At 41.0% G+C, this 19,110-nt stretch overlaps 1 protein-coding gene across 1 annotated transcript; it reads right to left on the reverse strand.

The window, feature by feature from the left end:
• Positions 1-677: 677 nt before the first annotated feature.
• LOC139142517 (creatinase-like) lies at positions 678-18,469 on the reverse strand. The gene is made up of 6 exons (XM_070712469.1): positions 18,246-18,469; positions 7,850-8,042; positions 5,815-6,427; positions 4,490-4,604; positions 3,536-3,783; positions 678-3,309 (listed from the first exon to the last, which is right to left on the reverse strand). The coding sequence occupies exons 2-6, from the start codon at positions 8,018-8,020 to the stop codon at positions 3,110-3,112; spliced, it is 1,347 nt and encodes a 448-aa protein (XP_070568570.1). The 5' UTR covers positions 8,021-8,042; positions 18,246-18,469; the 3' UTR covers positions 678-3,109.
• Positions 18,470-19,110: the final 641 nt, after the last annotated feature.

Below are 19,110 nucleotides of genomic sequence, written 5' to 3' on the forward strand. Positions count from 1 at the left end.
GTCCCAACCTAAATGTATTCCAGTTGGCATGGAAATATATGTTGGTCACATTTAGTTCAATATCTTTTTTAGGTTATGAGCCAAATTTGGTCTACAGACGGGTGGACAGACAGACAGACTGATGCACAGGCTGACAAAATGATGTCGGTAGTCCCCTGGAGTGCCTCTGGTACACGGGCATCAAAAACCACCAACAAAATGCGTGCTGGCAACGCCAGAAATACTCTTAAAAACAACACGTTTCGATTTAAAATACATTTTATCGACAAATATGTTTGTGTAGTACGAGATCTCCAGCTTCGTCACCGAAAATAGCTGACATTACATTTAACGAGATAGACATGAGAAAGATACAGCAACACGCAGAGTATTGGAGACGATTAATTTCTGATTTTCATTTGAACGCATCACGAGCTCGACAAATTTATGTCGAACATCAACAAAATGCATCCCACTACCAAATTTTCTTTGGAATCGTCTTCTAAAGAAATCTATATTTAGACCTGAGTATGTATAAAGGTCATCGATACAACAAGGAGAAAACTGCTGACATCAGAATACACACACAAACCAACAGCTACATTCCACTTCTTTCACAGAAACTCATGCCACCCGGGCCCACAGCAACATTCAAAGGTATTACGCGTAGAAAACGAACAAAAGGGTGAACTCAGCAGTTTCCGTATAAAACGAAATTTATTCCAAAAAAACTAATTGCTAAGTCAGGGATAGAATACAAACTGTAAAAGTGTACAGACTACTTATCTCAGCTGGGACGGCAAAGCTCCAGCCTCAGAGTTGTAACAGTCAGTCCGATGAATGAACAGCCCTTTGGCTTGCAGCACTTTTGTGGAGGGACCGTGCTTGCAGGCTTGAATTTGCACAAAGTCCACAGTATAAATCCAGCGTGACAGTGAAGGTCTTGAAAAGTCTTGAAGTTAATACTGCTGGAAGTTTCCAAAGACTTTAAGTAACACGCAAGAGACACAATCCCAAAAGTCTGACTGAAGCTGTGCACGCCCCTATTTATACCCATGTGCTTACATAAGAGCATATAAGAACAATCTAGAACTTTTATTGACATGCTAATTACTGTTCTAAAATTATCTCTCTTACACAGCTAATTAAATTTCCAGAACATTCCAAACATGACTAATTGAATTCAAGGTTGTGAGGTAGTTAAGACAGTGACCCTGAGAATATTGTAGACTAAATAAACTAAGGTCATGATGAGTGGGGGAGGGGGGGAATGACATACCTAACAAAAGGCCTAATTAAAAGTGAAATATTACGACACATAAGAACATAATGCTTAACAGCAAAGTCGATTCCACACCGAAAATAACACAATTTAGTGAAAAACTACGAGATCGACGATGCAAAAACAGTGAAACAGAACAGATCGTCGAAGAAACCAAACATGAAGCAAGAAGATGGCGACTTGAACACAAACGAACAAACACAACCACAGCGTGCAGTCCATGCATCAGAACTAAGAGAATCAGATCTAGACAAGACCTGACAGGGAAAAGTGTAAACTGGGAAAAGACGAAACGCTAAAATTTTTTTTCAAAGGCAACCAATAATTGCATAATAAAGAAACAGAAACATATGCCAGACACTTATAAACGCCATGCAGACTTCACAAAAGCAACAACAGTCCATACTCCGAACTAAGATGAGCATATACATAATCACCATCAGGTCGAAACAGAGACACTCTAGCTTCCTCTCTTGAGGAACAAACTCCAGTAGATCACCATGGTAACACAACAGGATGAATTTTAAGCGACTGATGAAGGAAACTCGAAACGTTTTAACACAGCGTCAAAGGGTCATATTGTCACACAGTCTCTATTCTGCCAGTGGAACCTGTGCGAAGACATGTTAGATTACGGCTATTGTCTCGCCATGGCAAATCATTCTTTAAATAAAACAGCCAGACATGATGTACACTTACAATACACACTACCACACAGCAACACGAAACATAAACAAAAAGATGAACGATGTGTGGAGATGCTTGCTTTTCTGCTTTCGTTGCTACAAATATATCATGGTCGTAGATGAAACAAAAGTTCCTTCACTTGAAAAGCTTCCTGAGTTATTGTGATTGTATATTGCCGAATGCCTTGCTTATTTAGAAATTCCTTCTGCATATTTTAAGTCGACCATTCAGAGCATAATGAACCTTTCTACCCATTTCTTGATTAATCTATTTACATTGAAGTCTAAATACAGAAGCAAACTGAAAACAAAACTTGCTTGAACATTTTGAAGAACGTCTTGACTTTTCCTTGTGTCAAAGATTAACTTCGATAGTTCGATTATAGTAATAATGGAAATAAAACCGTCATTTTTAAAACTGAATTGACAACATTAAAATTTTCGTTATACAACCTTATAAACTGAAAGTAATTGTCTGAAAATAATTGGCATATCAAGCACGCAGTCAGGGTTGAATGGCGCCCTCAACGCCGCTGTTAAATCATAGACACTCGAATCGTGAATGGTCATTGTATGCCCCAGGATCTGAATTGTGGCGAACTCTAACACTGTTTGATAGACTGTCGACAGATGTTTTCGACATTTTTGTCATTGCAGTAACACTGGACACGGCCTACCTCGTCAGCGTATGTGCGAGAAATCATACCAATAACAGAAAGGAAAGGCACAATGGCCTCTGGCAACAGTCAAACTTTAGTAGGAAACTCTGTTGAGTTTGGCCCCGGTCTGGTATCAGAGTAACACGGGTAGTTGGGCTTTTAGCAGGCATCCGTGGTTGAATTGGCACTCTACATCTACACATTCCAGGCCGAACAATCTTATATTTTCTGTAACCATTTTTGTTTCTTTTGTAAAATACAGTTCATTTTTCCTACGTGTAGAATCAACTTATTACTTGTCAATACAGCCTGTCGGCGTGTACAATCTCTGAATGTTATTGAACTATTATCCGGGCTAGAAATCAAAAGTCACAAAAAATATGGATATTGTGTGCATTTTTGTTGGCAAGAGAAAAGCATGTTTTCGTTTTTTAACTAAAACAAAAAAGTTATGACAGCTGAATCCCGTGAATGAATTTACATTGTGGATACAACTCGTTTCATTATTTCTTTACGACCATATGCTCTGGTCCAAAAGGAAAATTTGTGATGTTTTCAGCTCCATCCTCCGTCACGACCAAGATATCGTGTTCCCTATATCCACCTGCTCCTGGCATACCGTCTGGAAGCATGATCATGGGTTCCATGGAAAGCACCATTCCTGGTTCTAGGACCGTGTCGACATCTTCTCGTAATTCCAGGCCTGGAATAGAACATAGTTGTCATGAGCAGTGTGGAAAATACGAATGACAAATCACAGGTTCGAGATATTATTGAGTACGCCATGTCTTCTGGGTTTTTTGGGCGTGTTTAGTTTATGCGGAACCCTAATAGCTTAATTTTCTCATGAGTAGACCTAAAGCCTTGGGAATCCTTTTGTCCCTCCCTTCCCCCTCCCCTACCTCCGTACATTTCATTCTTCATCTTACCGGCCTCTCTGCCGAAATAGTGAGAAATTATACCCATGGAGTGTCCATAACCAAACATCCTGTACTGCAATAAATCGTGTTTCTTGTAGATCTCGTTCAGTTCGGCGGCGATGTCGCAGCACCTGATGCCGGGCTTGATCAGCTCGACCCCCTTGCGGTGAACCTCGCAGTTGATCTCCCACAATTCCAAGTGTCGGTCGGAGGGGATGTGGTCGTAGAACAGGGTCCTCTCCAGTGCGGCGTAATACCTGGGTAAAATATCACGGAGATAGGGAGTCATTCCCAAAGACCGCAGTCTTGTTTTCTTCCTGTAGTCTGCCACGGAATACTTTTTTTTAAAATTCAACCATGGACTGATATCTGTGTGTATTTCAAAATAGGGTGATTGGTTGACATTTTGAAACTGAGACAGGTCAAATTGCGGCCGGAGACATATATATCCGTGTTCTATCAACTCCTAAAACACACATAACAGAATCTCGGTGCGCGAATTAAATTGCATGCGTCTTTCTTGCAAAAGACTTACTGGTCCAAAATCTTAGTTCGTCGGCTTTGAGTTGAGCGTCAGAAAACCCGAGTGTCTATGGTTCAAATCTCTCTCTCTCTCTCTCTCTCTCGCTCTCCTCTCTCCTTCTCTCTCTCTCTCCTCCCTCTCTCTCTCTCTCTCTCTCTCTCTCTCTCTCTCCTCTCTCTCTCTCTCTCTCTCTCTCTCTCTCTCTCTCTCTCTCTCGTACACTTGGTTAAGTCTGTGATTTGAGAAATTTCTCGTTTATTTGTGATAACTTGCGTGAAACCATTAGGATAGGGAACGACGTGATACAAGATATTTATACTCAGAAAGTGTCCATTCCTTCAGCCCATATCTTTGGGATAACCTTGCATACACAAGAGCCCCCTTAGCTTGCACAGGACCAGAACTTGTTTGCAACTAATTTATGTACTTCCATTACTTACCCAGCTATCATTGGAAAGCAGTTTAGACTGAGGATATCACCTTTCTGAATCCGTCTGCTCGTCACTGCGTTGTGAGCGCCACAAGTGTTCGGTCCCGACTGGAACCATACCCAGGCTGAATAAGAAAGAGCAGTGACAGGTCGTTGTAATACATGTATATAAAGGATTGCAAGCCTAGTTGCTATTTGTTAGGATTTGTTACGAATGTAATTATGCGAAGGGGGAAAGACGTGCATTAGGGACTGGACATAAATTACAGGGGGGGTGGGCCGGTGTTTTTCGAAACACCGCTGCATCAAAAATAGTGACCCTTCAAAAGGTCATGCACAAAAATTAGTGACCCTCCCCCTTATCCGTGCATGGAAATAAGTGACCCTCCCCTGTTACTCAATACCCCCCCAACAAACCCGCAATTGTTATTCAAAAGTTGTTCGACCTGAAGCTTCCAGTTTTTATTGATGACATTTTGCACTATTCCGAATAGTTTGTATTCTGTCAATGTCCCTAAAAAATGAAAAATGTACATACAGCTTTATGAACATTTGACACCTACCTATACCCAATGTATTGTCAATGGGAGAATGATATCAAATAAGTGATCTCCAAATTGTTATTGAAAGCGTCATTATAGGAGACAGTTTATATGTACAATCACAGTCCCTTAGAGGGACTGTGGTACAATAGAGGAGTTGGATAAGTAGAAATCATGACAACTTAAATCAATGTGGCTGCTTGGATCATCAATACATTGTTTATTAAACCCTTAAACTTGTGCCCGAAGGGCGCGCCGAAAAAGGAAATGACAGAAAATGAAAGTGCCAGGAGGCATTTTTTTCTTTTTTCTTTATTCCATATTCTTTAATACGTGCACATGAAATTTCAGCTTTGATGCATAAAAAAGGTGACCCTCCCCCATAGGCTTGCACAAAATTTTATGACCCTTCAAAAACGCTTGCGCGAAAAATGGCGACCCACCCCTGGTCCACCCCCCTGTAATTTGTGTCCAGTCTCTTACTTATTTGCCACTTGCCGGCAGAAGTAGTCACTGCTGGTATCGTGAGGCTAGAAGCACAGACAGGTAATTTTTCAACTTGTCTGTGCTAGAAGCGAGTCTGTTCAACTTATGATACCATGGCAATGATTGTGATAACGTAAAATTTTGTTTCATGATGTTTCATTGCATTTTCAAAACTCTTGAACACAATTGTGTCGCCGAGAGAAATTCTACAACACATTCGTTTTATAATTTCTCGTTCGGTAGAGACTTTTGATTGGATGATCGGTAAATTGGACGTTGCAGCTCACCGTAAATGAAAGATACTCACTATCTCTTAATTCTGCATGTGGAAAAGTGTCAGCAATTTCGCGAACCATTGCCTCGGTTCCCGCCAAAGCAACTTCATGTTCACCGACGCCTTCGCCAAGAGCATCTACGCATGCCTGGCCTCCCAAATCTGCTATACGAGCGCCCTCTTTGGTAAGAGCAATCTCTTCAGGCGATTTAACCATTCTCATTCGCATGGCTTGTTCGCCGACATCAACAAGTTGTCGGGATGGTAACGCCTTTTCTAACTTTTTAAGCCTTTCAAAATCCACATGATCGTACTCCACGCCGACTTTGCCAACGTGGTCTTTCAACACGCTGCCGACGGCGTGGTAATAATTGTCCTTGTGCCAATCGGTGTAGATGATGTTGTCGGCTTGAACGAGGCGTCGCCATGGTAGGTTGCCTCTGACACTCGCGGACACCACGACGGCCTTGTCCATAGTTACAATCAGACCGAACGGCCGACCGAACGTATGGTACATGAAATCACTGAAGTAGTTGATGTTGTGATGTGACGTGAACAGACTTGCGACAAGGTCGTTGTCTTCCATGTGTTTGCGTAATCTTCCGAGACGAGCTTCCATCTCCTCCCCGGAGAATGTTGGTGCGACCTTAGAAGAGTAGGATAATAGATTAGCACGATCAGAAAAACAACAGGCTTATATCAGAACCTGCATGCAACAGACCCTGAGAAACAAACTCTTTTACAGGGTCTGAAAACTTCGACAGATTTCAGAATTGTATGAACAAAACTGAATGAAAATACAGCACTGTGAACTTGTGACTGAAACATGGACGTGTCAGGGCTCGAAATTAACTTTTTACCTTGGTAGTCCACTTGGGCTACCATTTTCTGAAGTTGGTAGCCCAGTGACAATGGCTGGTAGTCCATGAATTTTTTGGTTTAGGGATACTGTGCTCGTCCCAGTATATGCCCCCGGTTCAGCAACACAAATCAGCAGTAACACTAGGGGCTTCTACTCGAGAAACCCCATGTTATGTGTCAGAACGTTTAATTTATGCTTATTTTTGTACGTGTGTAACACTTTCTATCAGTTTCTAAATCGATTTATACATCCAAAGAAATTGTGACTTTAGTAAAGAAAAACAGAAAAAATATTCTCATGATCTTTATGAACTGACATGCCTTGTTACACCCGAGTCTCTCGGTACAGAACGTAATACATTGATACTGATCGACAACCATAGATAAAAGACAGCGAAACTCAGCCACGATTTCCAAGCACAGTCTTTTATATTACTATTTCAAATCAAACTGATTACACAATCTCTTGATATAGAAGTGAAAGTTTTGTAAAATTTCAGCATCAAAACCCCAAAACTTGGCACAAGTACGTCTTGTATGCTGCCGATCAACAGCATAGTGCGAACTGGCATGCAAAGACTGCAGACGGAATAGCAACTCAACATTCTAGTATCAAACGCTCTGCATCTTGTGAAAACAACAACTTAGCAGTGAAAATTGTAATAGTCACCAGAAAAAAACTCTTTACAGATGAAAGGATAATTGCTTTAAACAAATGAAGCTACATGCTGACTGCATTTAGATCGTCCAAAAGTGACGGACATCGCACGCCAAGTATTTCATGTCCCAGGCTTTGGTAGTCCGTGTGGGCTACCATTTCATAGACTTTGGTAGTCCCAGGGAAAAGTTGGTAGTCTGTGGACGCGGGACTACCGCTAATTTCGAGCCCAGCGTGTGTAAAGAGCTGTGTCAGGTATAGCAGAGCGTGACAGGGTTGTGCAACGTAAACAAAACGTGGTTTTACACAACTATCGGTTATGGTTTATGGTTGTTCACAACCATAAGTGCTGTACACGTTGAAGCTTCACGCTTGCTTTTTTGTCTTCTTGTTTCACAGCCTACAGGTAGTATTTTTATCTGGTTCATGTTACTTCAACGCCATCGGTGGAAAACAGCAACAATAATCCTAACAAAATGACAAGAGCATGACAAAAACAATGACGACAGAAATGACGATGGGGCCAGAACTCGCAACTATCGCACTCACCTTCGGCCCATGTCTCATTTCGACCAATCTCGGCATGTCCCTGTTTCGGGCTCCTGCGTCGGCGCACTGCCACCTGGTGAAGGCAGACAGAGCTGGCGGTATCTGACGAGCCGCGGCTACTCCCAGAACATGGTGGATCGGTAAGCGAGCGTGTACTGCTGTCCGCAACATTTCTGCTCTGAGTTTGTACGGCCTGGAAGATGAAATAGTTGAGGAAATAAAAACTGGGTGTTAAGACCTAAAATATGTACCTGACCTCAAACATAAATGCGTCCCTCAATTTTAGGGTAGGTTTATATTTGAAACAAAAGCCCCTCCCCTTGTTAATTTTGTCTCGTGCCCTTAATATGGCTTCAAAATTTCCATATGTTTATAGAGTGGGTATATTTTATATAAATGCTAGTCACTTAGAGCTATCACTGGACAAGGCAACAGATTGGTCAAAAGGACAACCATGATATGTATATCATCGCAGTCTCGCCACCCACTGTGACATATAAGGGATTGGTCAGTTTCTTCAGCCTGGGGGTGGGGCGGTGGATTCATGGGGGGTCACCCTGTTTTTGACTTTGGTGATAGGGGGGATCACCATGGTTTTGAAATGCCCAATAGGGGGGGTCAGTGTGTTTTTGAATTTTGACACAGGCTAATCATTGCCTAAAATGCTAGTGTCAGCCACAAATTTCATCATTCAGTTGTATTTTTCGGCGCGCCCTTCGGGCGCGTAACTTTAATAATCAGTCACATTTTTCAGCACGCCCAACTTTAACATATCAAGCATACATACATACATCAGAGATATCTGTATGTTCAATATTTTTCAGCGTGCTCTTCAAGCTCATTACTTTAATATATCAGACATTTTTCAGCATGCCCTTCAGGTGCATGACTTTAATATACAAGGCATATATATCAGAGATATCAGGATGTTTCATATTTTTCGGCGCGCCCTTCGGGCGCCATACTATAATAAATCAGATATATCTTGATGTTTGCAAAGTGAAAGTGTACATTATGAAATCTGCATTTCATATGAAAAGGATGACAAATTCCTGATACTTTTCTGTTCTCTCTTTGAGAATTCAGTATGAGAAAGCAACATGCACAAATATTTCATAATTTATATTTGATACAGTGACTTATTTTAGAGATAGAAAAATGACAAGATATCTTTCCTTCTCATTGATGCAATTATTTTCCTTTGTGTCACAGGTTTTCTGTAGAAAGATGCGTTTTTATGAACAAAATAACAGTTAAAAAGGGCAGTTTTTGTCATTATTAGCTGTGCTTTTATGGTTTCAATGTTACAAGGAAAGGTCCTCTCAGACACTGTACACATCAGATTTGGCTAAAAAAGCTCTCTATGGCTCCTCAGGAGATTTAATTGGATGGTTGGCAAGTCTTAACACCCATCAAAGTTTTTGATTCACTGCTTTTTCCTCTTTGATATTAATGATTGACATCCATTTCTGTACAACAGTTCAGGACATCTGGTTAAGCATAGAAAGTGTGAAATACATTCACAGCTCATTCAAAATACAGCTCATACAAAATGTACTGTATTCAAACTTTAAGATTGACACTTTGAAATTCCTATCTTACAACTGACATGTTAACATTTTCATTAACTTAGAATGACTATTTAAAATAAAAATATATATGTAAAATGTAAAATATAATATATTTATACGTATATATATATATATATATATATATATATATATATATATATATAATATATATATATATATATATATATAATTTATGTCATCTTTTGTTTTACCTATGTCGCAAGCCGGGGGGGTCACCCTGTTTTTGAAATTTGGAATAGGGGGGTCACCCTCTTTTCAAAATTTGGAACAGGGGGTGGGGGTCAGCCACTTTTTGACGTCGGCAAAAAATAATCCACCGCCCCCCCCCCCAGGCCGAAGAAACTGACCAGTCCCTAACATTATCACCACAGTCCCCCAAAAAGCTCGCGATTTCTTAAGGAGCCTTCAGTAATTACAAGGGGGTAGGCCGGGGGAATGGGGGTCACTTTATAGAAAACTGTCAAGGGGGAGGGTCATTTTTGTATGAACCTATCTTGGAGGGGAAAGTCACTTTTAACAGGAGCTGATTTTGCAGCCTAACCTTGAATTATCCATGTGATGTTTCCTGAATAAGAAATCATTATCAATATGCTTTGTGGGAGGAAAAGTGTTAATAATTTGCTAAATAGATTCCCATGTATTATGATTTGATATTTTTGGTTGAAGCACTATATCAGCAATACCTTGCCGTCTTATAGTTGCACAAAAAATGGTGACCCTCCTGCAAAGGCATGCATGAAATTTCATGACCCTCCAAATATGCTTGCGTGACAAATGGTGACCCCCCCCCCCAAAAGGAAGAAAACCGGGCCTCCCCCTGTAATTTTTGCCCAGTCCTTAACTTACATCCAAACAATTAAACCGACTGTTACGGAAATTAGTTGATACTGTGTCAGTAATTATTAGGGAGAATACTGAAGTGGTTGCGGGAGGGTCAAGTTTTAGAATGTTGGACAGGGAAAAGTCACAATTTAACACGATTATAGGGGGAGGGTCACATTCTACAATACGGATGTGCCCTGAATTCCCCCGGCCCACTCCTCTTGTAATTACTTGCGACACTTTTTCTCTTTCTGGCCTTTGTGTCCGTGAGTCGAGCTCGTACAGGGCTTTACACAGTGAGTATATCTTAACAGGATAAGTGGTAGCCGGCCTGAGTAATGCTACACCGCTTGGAGGCCCCGTAAGGGTTTCTGACTTAGTGGTACCTGCCGGCGAAGTTCTGCTGGGGTTAACGGCCCAACCCAGGCCAATAAAACACCGGGAGTCGTGTATTACAGCTCTCTGCCATTTGGCTTATATTCTTTAATGGTTAAATACAGCATTCAACAGGAACTACAGCAACAGTTTACTGGAACTAAAGTGACAGCTTTACTGCTAAACGGCTACGACTTATACTCTCTGCTATACACTATACTTTACTCAGGATAGCACGTAGCTCCACCCAGCAGGGAATGAATGTCTGGAATGCCAAGTATGCCCACTGGAACTATTCGACAGCAACGGAGTACTGGAACGAGGGTAAGCCTAATTCATGTGCCACGTGCCGCGTGCCACGCGCCGCGAGCCAGAAGTAGGTGCATTTTCACTCCAATTTAATTCATTGATTCATTTTCATGAATAAATCAACATTCGTGCTTTAACGCCGCCTTCTAAATGCATGATCTGGGTATATCACCCCTATTTGTAACAATCAACCCTATTTGTAACAAAACTTAATTTTCAAAAAAACTTTGCCGTATTTGTTGAAATATTAATAAAATATGCATATTTGTGTGTTTGGGGGCAATTTCCTTTTTTTTTCCTTGTCAAAACTCATTTTTCCGAAGCTGCTTTTGTGACAAATAGGGTTGATTGTTGATTGAGGCTGCTTAGGATGTCAGCTGTCCGTTGCGAACAGTATTCGTATATTGTCCAGTCCTTACCAGATATCCGAGGTACCACGGGATCGTAATACTTGTGTAATTGAAGACGAACACGCCGGTAGAATTTAGATTGATGGCTTTATTTACTGCACGGGAACTCAGCCCGAGTTACAACTTCAACTCTCCCCTCATCGTCTCTCATCGTCCCCCATCGTTCCCCCTGAATCAATGTCATTTCTCATTTATCACAATTTGAAGCTTACTCTCTTACGTAATCTACCTTTACTCAAACGGTAATACACATTGTATTCTATTGACACACCATCTCGTGATACAACGAAATGCTGACTCTTCATGATATGTTGACTCTGCAAACTTACAGTCATTGTCGGCACTTTTATTACCACCTGGATCGTCACCTTGAAACATCACGCGTTTTACATGTGTACAATCGCGCCACTTTCTTAAAGTAAAGATGCTGACTTGTAAAATGCTGACTTGGAAGATATTACAGCATAAATCAATATCATAAAACCCTGTTCGTGTCACTCGGTACTAGGTGGAAATATACGTTCGATGTGAGAAATTTATGACTGTGACACTCTCTCACATTTTTAAAAACCAGCGTCCTCGCTAAATGTACCAGATCTAGACGATTTAACCTACAAGGCAGCAAGGTCAGCCACGCATACACTCAATCACACTGGGGCCCATCTCATAATACTTACATTAGTGCAAACGTCAATGAATCAACCACGTGACCCTTGCAATACCTTGTTACAATACATTTTATAAAGAAAAACGAAAGTTCTGAAATTAAGTAATTACAATATCTGCACTAAAAGTCAATTTACAAAACTCAAAAAGAATAGTCGATACTTATATACTTTTATCGGTACGAAATTATTCGTCTCTAGTATAAATTCGCTACCAAGTTAAATACGTCTCTAAACTTTATACATATACTATGGTTATCACGAGGTCATTTTTCCGCCAGTCTTTGATTGTTTCTTAAGATTGTACAATATCACACCGTTGAATATCCCGTACTCGATTATTCTCATTGAAATCTTAACCAAAAATTAAATAAAATATCACACTATCTCTTATCTCCTCAAGTACGATTGGAGTCGATGACCTTCACGCGCCTTGGCCACGTGAGTGACGCTTCGAGATAAAATCCTACGGGGAGGGCGTTACACTCTCCCACCTTTTTAATAACCAGCGTCCTCGCTTGTCAAAACGAGTGACGGAGCACGGTGAAAGCTGACAATTGTAATCTATTTAAAATACATGACAAAACCAAGTTCAACTATTCTACATAAAATAAAAGAAAATCGACTGAAAATCATTCAAAAATGCGTCATATCATGGATTATATTCTTTAATTTGTTTGAAAGATGAGTGAACAGGAATACGGTGGACATTGAGAAGGATGACGTAATTTTGTTCGGTGTATTCTGATATCACTGTCAAATGTTTAGGGTAACCATAACAACGACCGATAGGCATCACTAGACTGCAGCAAATAGCAACTTCGGTGCCAAAGTGCGAGGCTCTTTCTATCTCCAAAAATAAAACAACAAAAACGAAGCATCAACATAGAACATCATCGAAATTTCAAAAACTCCAAAAATAAACGCGATAAACCTCAATATCGCTAAAAAGTCCATTCCTCAGGCCGTTCGGTCAACTAAGGACCATTGTATCACTTGCGGATACACAACAAAACACAAAACTCCTGTACGCGTACGTCATCAACAACAAAATACAACTTCAACACGTCATCAACAAAAAAACAACACTTCTAAGAAAGAAAGATACCTCGTTTGCATACAAGTCCAGAGTATTAACCTAATAAAAGGATGGTTTCAAAAGTACCAGAAAATACAATCAACAAAACTGAAAGTCATGCATCTTCTACGTTATTGTCGCACTTTATGGGTGGATGTATTCCGAAATTCTGCTTCTTATCATTGTCAGTTCATTTGTCACGTAATCAGTCCGTGTATTACAAAGCCGACTGGACGGTGAACCACAAGCATCGCTGACGTTGGCTGGTTGTACTTGTTCTAGACTAAAATACATTTCAAACTTCTTCAGCCATTTCTGTAGACAACCACTCTCTCGTCCGGTGTATCTTTCGAGGTATGACGTTAACACCAACATTAATAATGTCACATTGCCTACCTCGCAAGGCCATGTCTGCAACCTGCCCTCGTCTCTCCTGTCATGGTTCACTTCCATCCGCTGAAGTGCATTTTCGATTCCCTCCTGCATACTTGTATCACCACACAGTCGCTCGTGCTGCTGGTTCAGTGGTCCTTCAGCGTATTCTGCCATCTCTCGAACTCGTCGCGTGTTGACGGTAGCACCAGATCTCACAATCCTTCAGCCGTGCTGCTTAGCTACCCGGATTCTCCACCAGTGTCGCAACTCTGTTCCAGCTTCACTCTGGATCTTACTGGGGGAATTGCCTCAAGCTGTCCGTTGCGAACAGTATTCGTATATTGTCCAGTCCTTACCAGATATCCGAGGTACCACGGGATCGTAATACTTGTGTAATTGAAGTCGAACACGCCGGTAGAATTGAGATTGATGGCTTTATTTACTGCACGGGAACTCAGCCCGAGTTACAACTTCAACTCTCTCCTCATCGTCTCTCATCGTCCCCCATTGTCCCCCCTGAATCAATGTCATTTCTCATTTATAACAATTTTAAGCTTACTCTCTTACCTAATCTACCTTTACTCAAACGGTAATACACATTGTATTCTATTGACACACCATCAGGTGATACAACGAAATGCCCCTGACTCTTCATGATATGTTGACTCTGCAAACTTACAGTCATTGTCGGCATTTTTATTGCCACTATATGATAAAACGCAGGGCCTGAAAATTACACTGGTCCGAGGTCCCGGACCAGTGATTTTTTATCGCGGACCAGCATAAAATCACCCCTCAAAAGTCCGCGGACCAGTACGAATGGGAGCCAATTAAATTTCGTTTTGGGAATTTCCCTGATGTCGGGGTCAAATGTTTCACTGCAGCAACTCGAACTCAAAAATAAAAATTAAATCACCGTTACTTGGCAACGGAGGCGGGAACGTTTCCCTCTAGTGCCTACTACGTCATGTGAGATGCTTTGATCAGCGAATAGTACTGGTAGAAGTAACGCCCATCTTGGGCTCGCAAATGACGTAGGAAGCAATCACAGATACAATCCCCGTTGATTGGTTACTTTCATTATTCATAAGTCCAAATATGGAAATCCAAATGATCTCTCTTTGTTTCCTTCACATTGAATTTTTCGCTCATCGCGCCGTGCACCTTACCAAGCTTTTTGAAAGTTTCCTCCGAGTTAAAGTATAATATCCAAAATTGTTAGTTCGATAGTAACATTTGAGCGACGTATCCTTTTTATTTTGAAGAATAAATGCAATGTAATGTAATACAAAGGAGTCACAGAACGTCATTTTCGTATATATAGGTAGACTAAATGTCATAAACGGCGGAACGGCGGAAAACTGTGATTGTATCATTTGTATCAGTTTGCAACAACATCGTCAGACGCTAAGTGCAAACAATGCAACGTCATTTTAATCGAGCACATGTTCACTGAGTGAGATATTGCGATCTTCAAGCGATCACGATGAGTTTGTTCAGATTCGGAATAGTGAGAGAGGCCCGTAAGTCCACTTTGGACAATAACAATGAAATTGGGAACCCATCTAAGAAGACAAGGAGCGATAGTGCAGAAACCAGCACAGAGACACTTTCTAAAGACCAGCGGTATGACCGTGCGAAACGAGTACGAAAATTTCAAGAACACTGGCCCCAAACATGGCCATGGGTGAGATACGATGCGGCGGGCAACGTGATGTATTGTTTATACTGTCGACAATTTCCTCACATCGCCGATAAACACAGTGCTCTGATACGAGGATCATCAAATTTCAAGGTCGACTCATTGAGATCGCATAGTTCTACAGTAGAACATTTATCGTGTACTCTGCATTATCAACGATCAATCAATGATAGGAAGGCTAAGGAATGTTTGACAGCCCGACCGACGACAGCTTCATGTTCAACGGCTTCAAGCTCGATGTTGGATAATCCCGTCGCGAAGGCATTTGCAAAACTTAGTTCGATAATAAAGACAGGATGAGATATTTATTCAACACTGCCTACGCCGTAGTACAAGCTGGTAAGCCGTTCTCGGACTTTGAATTTCTCTGCAATATTCAGCTAAAAAATGGCGTCGAACTTGGAAAAAACTATATCAATGCGCATGGATGTACAATTTTCATGCACTGCATTGCCGAGAATTTAAGGAAAATGATCACGTCTGAAATCAAAGAAGCTAACTTCGTGAGTGCCCTTGCCGATGGCAGTACCGACAGAGCTATCATTGAGCAGGAAATTGTTTATGTTCGATACGTTCGCGGGAAGGACAAGTTACCAGTCACACGACAAGTTTGCATCGTTCCTCTTGAAAGTGCATCATCACAAGGCGTATTCGATGCGCTCGTAACAGGATTAGCAGCCGTTGATTTGAATTTATCACAACTCCATCCTGGAAGCGGATCGAAACCATCACTTGTATGTTCTAACTTTGACGGGGCATCCGTGAATATGGGCAAAAAAACTGGCGTTGTGTCAAAATCAGAGAACTAATACCGTCGATAATAGCTATTCACTGTGTTGCTCACAAACTGGAACTTTCTATCCTGGACGCAAGTAAGGATGTTGCGTGTATGGCTGATTTTGAAGAAACCTTGAAAGGCATATTTTGCTTTTACCATATTCACCTAAGCGTCGTCGTGAATTGTCCGCGATTGCCAAATTATTTGATACAGAGTTAGCACATTTTTCTTCGGTAAAGCAAGTGCGTTGGTTAGCTAGTAAACAAAGAGCAGTGAAGGCACTTGCCACTAATCTTACGTCAGTTGTCCTACATATGGAAAATGCTAGTGCTACTGGAGGTCGCCCTGATAATGCAAACCGTGCTAAAGGTTATTTGAGGAGTTTGAAATCTGTAAAGTTTATCAAGATGTTGTACTTCTTGTTAGATTATTTACCCATTGTTTCTGATTTGTCCAAAGCCTTTCAATTAGAAGACCTGTTGATTGTTGAAATTCCAGACAGACTTGAGCAAACTGTTGTGAAACTAAATGCACTAAAATCTGTTCCTGGCAAAAATATGCAATATTTTCTTGAAGTGTATAGTGTTGATGATCGTAAATTTGGCAGTTTGGAGATCACTGGCAAAGCATTGATGCCAGAATACACTGGTGATGAAGTCTACGTCAATCTCATAAATAATACAATAAGATATATTAATGATAGATTTGATAACATGAGCCAGTCACCACTCAAAGAAATGCAAATTCTTGATTTCCATAAATGGCCTTTAGGTGAGGAATTGTATGAATATGGTAATGTTGAAATGCACAAACTAATGTATGAAACTCCTGTTTCCAACTATTTCTCTGATGCAGAGAGAGAGTCAGTTTGCAGTGATTGGCTAGCAGTAAAAATCTATTGTAGAAACTTCAGAGCTAACTCTCTGCTGAGTGTGTATTCATTAGTATTGCAGTCAGTTCATGTTGTTGGTGAAGGCATGATCAAGTTGTTAGAATTTGTGTTCACAATTTCGCCCAGCACAAGTGCATGCGAAAGAGGCTTTTCAAAGGTAAACAATATTAAAACTGAGTTACGTACATCTATGACTCAACAAAATTTTCAAGATCAGCTGTTTATTATGTCAGAAGGGCCAACCCTTCAAAGATTTGATCCAGATCCTGCCATAGCAAGGTGGCTGATTACCTCTGAAAAAGGTAGACATGTAGAAGGACACAAACTCTCGGGTGCTCGTAAGACAGACACTACTGAACAGGAACTTGAGAAATCTGCCAAGTAAAAGTATACATGTATGCAACATGTCTCTGTATGTGCATCCCAAGCAAACCTCACCGAAATAAAAGCAAATTTGAAATGAGTATTAAAGAGAACTGAATCATTTGTGTATTGTTATGCAAATTTTGTGGACCAGTGGATTTTACCTTGGGACCAGTGAAAAAAAAATGGTCACTGGTCCTGGGACCAGTGAAAAAGAAGGGAAATTTTCAGGCCCTGATAAAACCCTGTTCGTGTCACTCGGTACTGGGTGGAAAATATACGTTCGAGTTCAGAAATTTAAGACTGTGACAGTATGACTTCTCTGCCAATCAGAAGCTACTTTTGCACACGAACAAAGCCTTAAGCCAATGACATACAATATCTTGCTAATTATGATTGACTAATCTGCATATCAACACCCCTACTTAATATCATCTTAATACTAATACTGCCACGTTGGCAAAAACAACTGTCAGAAGAAGTGATAAAATACTACACACTCAAGGACAAAGAGACGCATTGGAATGCAGTCCAGCATGGCATCGGATATGTCTACTGACCTCTTAAGTGCATGTACCAAGGACACTACGCTACTCGCTACTATAATTAATGTAAACGCAACGATTAAAAGGCACTTAACTAATTAAGAAACTGTTACAAAGACGTTTACACATCCAGAAACGTCACATAGGCCTGTATGTCTGTGTAGGGGGATTGTGGTGGAGGAAACATTGACCCCTTATCATCTATCAGTATTCAGGCATTTCTGTTTGGTCTCATCTTGCAGCATACCATGCCTGATCCTGTCGGTGTAGCATGCAGGCTTTAGGACTCCAGCCGCCATTTCGGTGGCCTAGAATCCTATTCGTCCGCTTGCCTCCGTACCTCCGACGTACGGAGGCAAGCGGACGGATAGGATTCTAGGCTACCATTTCGGCCAATGTTGGATCACACGACTTTGTAAACAATAGACCTGAGCTTTGACTGCTTTGAAGAAAACAAAAATGTGCATGCTTGGATGTGCACAGTTCCTACCTCGAAATGCACCAGATTTTCTGCCGACGAATCACCCGACGTGTGAGCGAGGTCGCCGTCTTTCTTAACACACTCTTCTCGTCTTTGACGTCAACAGGGTGCTGTGCCTAGGAAAACCACACTATGCGGTGCACGGTTTAGCGAGTAGTTTGACTCAACGCGAGCTTCCTCTGAAGGAGAATGGCGAGTTGCACACAGAGCACAATCGGAAGATCTGTGGGCGTGGCTTCATTATTGACTGCCTCCCCTTTTAGGTTTTGCTGATAAAGGAGCATTCCATTATTACACCGGGATGGAGTGGCAAAGTGTATTTGTGTCTCTTCGTGTACTAACCAATTCGTGGTACAAAAAAATATAGAAATGAAGTAACCAGGTATATCGACTTTTAAAATATCATGCAAATTTCATCATCATTTGCACAAAACACGGGGCAGACATGCCTTGTCCGGGACCTGTAAACTGACTTGAAAGCTGTTGGGCCTTTTAAAGCTATTGCAGCTACAGTTCTAAAAATATTGTAATGTTTTGACCAAATAAAGACAAAAATAGGCTAGCTATTTACTTTTTCAAATTTATTCATTATTTAGATATATTTGAATCGGGTCATCATAAACAATCTATTAAACTCAAAATCAAGACCTATCGGACAAGTTTAGTGAAAAACTACGAGATCGACGATGCAAAAACAGTGAAACAGAACAGATCGTCGAAGAAACCAAACATGAAGCAAGAAGATGGCGACTTGAACACAAACGAACAAACACAACCACAGCGTGCAGTCAGTGCATCACAACTAAGAGAATCAGATCTAGACAAGCCCTGACAGGGAATTGGTGTAAACTGGGAAAAGACGAAACGCTTAAAT

Source organism: Ptychodera flava, chromosome 10 (genome assembly GCF_041260155.1).
Source record: "Ptychodera flava strain L36383 chromosome 10, AS_Pfla_20210202, whole genome shotgun sequence".
Taxonomy (NCBI): domain Eukaryota; kingdom Metazoa; phylum Hemichordata; class Enteropneusta; family Ptychoderidae; genus Ptychodera; species Ptychodera flava.